This window comes from Phoenix dactylifera, chromosome 7, assembly GCF_051530095.1.
Source record: "Phoenix dactylifera cultivar Ajwa chromosome 7, Ajwa_hap1_PhDact_Kaust_v1.1, whole genome shotgun sequence".
Taxonomy (NCBI): Eukaryota; Viridiplantae; Streptophyta; class Magnoliopsida; order Arecales; family Arecaceae; genus Phoenix; species Phoenix dactylifera.
Window position 1 is genome coordinate 34,914,163 of NC_143196.1, and position 6,724 is coordinate 34,920,886.

Here is a 6,724-nt window from a genome sequence, read left to right on the forward strand (position 1 = left end):
GCCGCCGCATGCGACGAGGTGAGTTATTCTTCTCTCTTTTTTTTTTCTTTCTTTCTAACCTTATTTCTTCTTTTCTTTCTTTCCTTCCTTCATTCTTCTCCGACGAACCGCCGGAACTGAGCTCGGCTGGCGGCTGCTCGTTCTTCTCTCCGACGGTCGACGGAGACAGGGACGGGGATGGGGATGGGGATGGGGCGGGCTCGGGCTCGGGCTCGGGCTCGCCGCTCGGGCTCGGGCTCGGGCAAACGAGCTTCACGAGCCCAAGCCCGAGCCTGAGCTGTGCCGCCCGAGCCCGAGCCCGAGCCCAATACTGGGCTCGGTACCGAGCCCGAGCCCGAGCCCGAGCCGGGGAGTTGGTGAAACGAGCCGAGCCGAGCCTGCGGAGGCTCGGGCTCGGCTCGGCTCGTTAACAGCCCTATGCTTTCTTTTCTTTTCTCTCCAAACTTCCAAACAAGAGGAAGGAAAGTACTTTCTCTTCCCTTCTAAAACTCCCAAACAAGAGGAAAGGAAAGTCTATTTTATTCCATTCTTTTCTTTTCCCTCTCATTAAAATTTTTCTTTCTTTTCTTTTCTCCCCAAAACTCCCAAACGGAGGGTTCGTTTGAAAACTTGGAATTGAGAAGAAAGAAATGGAATGGAAGAAAAAGTTAAAAATTTTGATGTTTGGAAGTTTTTAAGTGGAGAGAAAGATAAAGAAAAGGAGGGAATAGGAGAGAAAATTTTGGTCTCCAATTCTCTCCTTTCTTTCCTCCCATAAGTGGGAGGATTTGGAGAGAAAGAAATTGGAACTTAATAAATTTTTTATAATACCTATTTTACCCTTTACTTATAAGCATGCCCCTTTTATAATAAGGGTATTTTAGTAAAAGTGTTAAAAAAGGTATGCTTTGTTTTCTTCTCTCTCCAAACTCCCAAACAAGAGGAAGAAAAGTACTTTCTCTTCCCCTCCTAAAACTTCCAAACAAGAGGAGAGGAAAGTCTATTCTATTCCATTTTTTGCTTTTCCCTCCTCATTAAAGTTTTCATTTTTTTTCTTTTCTCTCCAAAACTCCCAAACGGAGGCATTAGTGCTCATGATTCCTACAAATAATTATTTCTATCATCAAAGTAATGTTCCAAAAGCATTGGCATCAACAATACGAAATATCTTAGAAGTAAACTAAACTGTAACTCGATTCCAAGCCAAGTTTGTAAGTCAAAAGATAATCTCGATGGCATGACAAATCCTCAGAAATTGAAGCATGAATCATGCAAAGAAAAACAGCGCTGATTTTTAAAGAGCATGCTGAAATCACATGATTCTCAAACATCATTTTCTTCATCATGTTCACACCAAACCGAGGGGATAATTCTATCCGAATCAAATATCCATTGGTGCTGCTTCAGAGCTCTTATCCTCTTGCATGGCGCCCTGATCGGCTGCAGCTTCCTCCCTAATTTCCATTGAGTCTATCACTTCCTGTATGGTTTTCTGATCGATCACGTGAAATGGCTCTCCAACTCCAACAACAGCAACGGTGCAGGTGGCACTGGTCAACTTCTCACTCTGCAATGTTTCTTTAATGGCACAAAGGGCATCTTTTATCAGTTCTTCACGAGAGTAGCTGTTGAAAGCCTCAAATCTGCGCTCCAAATAAGTTTTTGCAGCCTGGGAGCGGGATCCTATTGCAAATGCCTGATACTCAAAGTAGTTTCCACTGGTGCAGTTATAATATAGGTGGGCACCAGTTTCATCCAATCCAGCAACCAGCAGGCCCACCCCATAGGGCCTTTTCCAGGAACGCTGCGTGCAGACCTGCGGTTGGCAATAGCAGTAATGCAAACTATGTCCTCATGAAAAAAATTAAAGAACCCAGAATTTTAGGATCCCAAAATACAGCTTGGTAAGCTTCGAAGAGTTAAGGAAAAGAAATGGCTTTGCAGACTTAGAAAAATGAATGGCTGCAAAAAATCAACACATTGCAAGTAGACCACTTAACTATTTAAAATTAACAACCAAAAAATACATGGCATATGATAAAAGACTGCCATGCCAGAAGATCATGGCCCTTTAACTTGAATTCAAGAAACTCTATAGTTTAAACTGGAGCCTATCCATCCCTAAAACATCTTTCACAAGGGTTCTGAAGAAAATTCACAAGAGGACACGTGCAAATATCTAGAGGTGCTGATAGGAATAAATTCAAGAAAGGTTGACAAAATCAGTTTGGTATAAATTTAAAATTCGACCACAGATCGACCGGGTGAATCATCACTCAGAGGATTCAATTTGATTTCTATTCATCCATTTTTAATGAAATGTCAAGTGAAAAACAGGTGTCAAACAGAGAAGCGTGTCCAGAAGTGAATTTCCATGTCAAATATGGAGCTAAACCAATGTGCCATATGTCTTGATGCATATCGTATTAAAAAAAGGCTCATGTATTTCTTTGATATCAAAAATTAAAAGGCAATTGGAAATCATTTGCTGAAAATGTTAGAATACTCAGCAGCCACACACAGTTAAGTTGCTATATTCCTGTTTTTAGCATAGTCAATTAATAATGAAGCAAAATTACGCACTCTTGAGAACAAAGAATAAAAGATTCTAAAATGCATTTTGTTTATCCAGCAAGCGAAGCATAAAAAGAAAAGTAACATCAATGATACAACAAAAGTATGAAATAAATTCCACAGGCCAAAAACAAAAGGAAAAAACATCTAAATTGTCAAATGTGAATCTGGTACCATGAGCTCACTTTTTATAACACCAAATCAAGTGAATCGTTGATATAATTAGAGACACCTCCAATTTTCTTTTTCCTCATCTTTTGGAAATGGCTAAAGTACTAAACTATTATACAAATTGAGGAATTAACTAGATTAACTAGTATAAGGAATCATGGTACAGAGTCTCTCCCCTTATTAATCTCATATGACATTTTGAGATTTAGACTGGACCAGAATATTTTCCATTGAGTCTACATTCAACCAATACGACAGCACAAGCATTAGCGAGCTTTCTCTTTGAGCTGGCAGCTCCCAATATAGGGGGTTCCAAATAGTCGCATTCTTGTGTACAATAAAATTTTACCAATGCTACTGAAGGTGAACTCATATAATCCTCAGTTTTATCACCCAAGAGTTTTATCATGCGAACTTCTTTACGACTATTCTTCAAATTTTGATTTGAAGAAGGTCAGATTTCCGATCAACATCTTATCAGTACTTGATGTCTTGTATGTACATCTTTAAGTTTCCAAGGCATGTTGCAATCAAACACCTGAAAATACTTCACAGCATTTACCTTGTTTCAAACCTAATAGCTATCTTCATCATCATTAAGCTCTTCTATACATTAATCCGTGGTGCTTGAATGAGTGCAATTGGTATCACTTTGCTACCACATTTGAATTGGGACCATATTTCAATTTCTATTCCTACCAAATTATCATTCCATACAGTTTTTGAGTGGCAATAGCATTTAAAGAACACAACACAAGGAAAGCAATCATAACAGAACAGAAATTTCAGGGATGTTCACAGCAGCAATCATGATCAGGATGAATACTTAACATGATACGGACATAAATAAATTAAAAAAAAAACCCTCAAAAAGCTCTAGTAAGGAAGGTATTTTTATTTTCATTGCGGAAAGTAGAAAAAAAAGGAAGAGAAGAATATGGATGGAAGACGTGAAATAATATAGCAAAAAGCTCACCATAATATCAAATGTAGACCTAGACAGGGACGCATAACATCGAAGAGACACTAATATTAGGAAGAAGAAGCGATTATTTTCCACAATCGAAGCAACTCACCTCATTCCATTCCAGATTCTATTAAATTTGCTAAAAGAATAAGGAGATCAAGAAAGAAATCTCGAGAAAGATGGATGGGATCTTGGGGCGAGTGGGGTTTAGGGTTGCGAGGACTCCGAACCTGGGCCTTGTCGGCGAGGTGGACGACGAGGCGGGAGACGGGGAGGGGGGACTCGTAGACGAAGGCGTAGTTGATGCACTCGGAGCGGAGGAAGCGGGAGAGGACGCGGCCGTCGGCGGTGAGGCCGGCGATGGCGACGCCGATGTGGTCGTCCACCTTGAAGACCTTCTTCTGGTGGGAGGAGAGCTCGGAGGCCGCCTTGTTCACCGTGGCCAGCGCCACGTGGGTCGCCGACCGGAGGCCGATCGCCGCCGACCCTTGCTTCACCGCCTCCATCGCGTACTCCACCTGGAACAGCCGCCCCGCGGGGCTCCATGTCGTCACGTCCGTGTCGTACTGGTTCCGGAACATCTTCGACTCTTCTACGACCGAAACAAGGCTCTGCCCTTCTTCGATCGCCGCCCTTCGACGACCACCACCACCGGTGGATACTGCAAGGGGCTTTCTTTTGTTGCTGTTGGGATCTTAATTTGCGCGATTTTTATTTAGATCTACCGGGTTGCCTCCCAAGGTGACCGGAGAAGACGTCGGCCCTCGTGCTTCTTCCAAGGGGTGCAGCCGAACACAACACTGGGCCATGGTTTGGGCCGGACGTCACAGCACTCTGAGCTGAATTAAGCCCATCATCATCAATAGATGACAGAGAACCACAGGAGATCGGGGGATGTGGAACCGGGTTTTCAGTCAAAGCCGGACTTGGGCTTCATGCGCAACTTGCTTTTTATATGTCCGACATGGGACCAAAAGGAGAAGTATTTTAAAGCATTCGAACCAGCAAAAATTTAGAAGATAAGATAAAGTTTTATTTTTTTAAAAAATTAAAAACTCCAATAATTTCTCACGAAAAATTCAAAATAGCAATAATTAATGCACAGTTTATAAAGCTGCTGTAAATTTCTGCACAGATTTTGAAGTTGTAGGAAATTTTTGCACTAATTTTAAAGCCGTCGAAAATTTCTGCATTGATTTTCAGAGTAATATAATTTTTTTAAAAGACTAATTTTTGTAAGAAATTAACCTTTAAATGATAGAGATAAAACATTCTAATTCTTATGCAATCAAAGCAAATTTAATTCTAAACCATGAAAGCAAATTTAATAAGCAACCAATAGCAATTTCTAGTTTTATCAAAATCACGTTGTTGTTAGATTGTTGGCTAATGGCACCTAATAATTGCTATATTATAATTTTATATTTTTAAAATAATATTATAAAAAAATAAAAAAAATAAAAGATTGAAAAATCTTATCTGAATCGATGCATGAGATAAATATTGTTCTAAGAATGTAATTCAAACCTTATGTGAAAGTTTGCGATAATTTCGTCTTTGGTGCATGACAACTTGGCTTAGCTTGATTCTCCTCTAATAAGCATTGATGGGGGGCGAAATAGATCGTTCTGCCCATAACAAAACGGTCACCCAATTTCGGCCTAATAGACACCAACGCCAGCCAGACGAAACTTTGGTCCGGTCCAAAACTAGCCCGACCTCGAATATTCGCCGACTCACCTGACCAAATTCGAGGTGCCTCCTATATTCGTCGACTCGCTCGACCAAGTTCGGGGCGCCTCCTATATTCGCCGACTTGTCCGACCAAGTTCGGGGCACCTCCTGTACTCGCCGACTCGCCCCGACCGAGCTTGGGGCGCCCTCTCCAATGACATGCCCCGACCTTTGAGCTCGGGGCGCTCCGCCGAGCTCACCTCGGAATTCAGGATGCTAGGCTAACCTCAGCACCCGTCAGGTTGTCTTTATCAAATGCATGATGCGACTTCTCAACGAGCTCGGCTCTACCAACGGCCGCACCTATATGCGTGCCCACGCCCTCCTACGTGGCCGTACATAGCGACGCCGCCACGCCATACTTTGCTTGCTGGCCCACGACAGCCAAGAACAATATCATGCTACTCCGACCATATCCTACTACGATTGTCAACACCTTATTGTTCTCAAGAACAAACGGTACCACACGCCACCAGCAAGCTCTAGCTGCGCGCCATCCGATTTAAGGTCATCCCCTTTTTTTTTTTTTTTTTTTTTTTTGACTCCTTCGATAGGTCGCTCTCGAGCCAGATTTGAACCACAACAAGCATGATTACGAGAAGGCTCGGCTGAAATGGCTCCTTCGACTATTCGGAAAAGGAAGGGGGGATAAAAAAAAAAAAAAAGGGGGTGGAAGAAGGGAGCGGAAAGCACATGCACGTCCACTTTCTCTAGTGCTGCGCTTAATTGAGAGGACTTGCCTTTAACGTATTCTGTATTTTTTTTTTTTTTTTTTGCTTAAAACGGGTGCTTCAAACAACACGTGTCCGAATGCACCCAAGAACATCAAAATACAAAATCTCGCGAAGTGCCGATGGCAACTCCCGCTCTCCTGCCCACAGGGCGTATCCTGAATGGTGTGCTGCATATGCAGCTACCCAGTCAGCCGCCCCGTTAGCCTCCCTGAATACATGCTTAGCCTCAAAGGCCACAGCATCCCTCACCATCATCCTAATATCCCGGATCAGAGGATGGTCAGTGCTCTCCCGCCGAAGCCACCCAATAACAATGGATGAGTCGCCCTCCAGGATGATCGAGCTAGCCCGTAATACCCGCCGCGCATGGTAAAGGCCGGCCCAGGCAGCTCGCAACTCCGCCGCAGGCACTGATGTGTCGAATAGCCGGCAACCGCCCGCTGCCACTACCCTAGAGTGAGGGTCTCGTATGACGAAGCCGGCACCACCTCGTGTACCACTGTCTAGTACAGAACCATCAAAATTGACCTTGAGGAAACTCGGGGGTGGGGGCTCCCAGGTGAAA

General features: G+C 43.1%; 1 protein-coding gene across 1 annotated transcript; it reads right to left on the reverse strand.

Moving 5' to 3' along the window:
• Window positions 1-1,148: 1,148 nt before the first annotated feature.
• On the reverse strand, window positions 1,149-4,532 carry LOC103703742 (proteasome subunit alpha type-1). The gene is made up of 2 exons (XM_008786701.6): window positions 3,922-4,532; window positions 1,149-1,795 (listed from the first exon to the last, which is right to left on the reverse strand). Exons 1-2 carry the CDS (start codon window positions 4,270-4,272, stop codon window positions 1,361-1,363), a joined length of 786 nt encoding a protein of 261 aa, XP_008784923.2. The 5' UTR covers window positions 4,273-4,532; the 3' UTR covers window positions 1,149-1,360.
• Between the last annotated feature and the right edge of the window lie 2,192 nt (window positions 4,533-6,724).

Coding starts and splice junctions, on each gene's coding strand:
- LOC103703742 (XM_008786701.6), bottom strand. CDS start 4,272: ATGTTCCGGAACCAGTACGACACGGACGTGACGACATGGAGCCCCGCG. Junction 1,796..3,921: donor ACCTCGCCGACAAGGCCCAG/GTTCGGAGTCCT, acceptor TGCCAACCGCAG/GTCTGCACGCAGCGTTCCTG.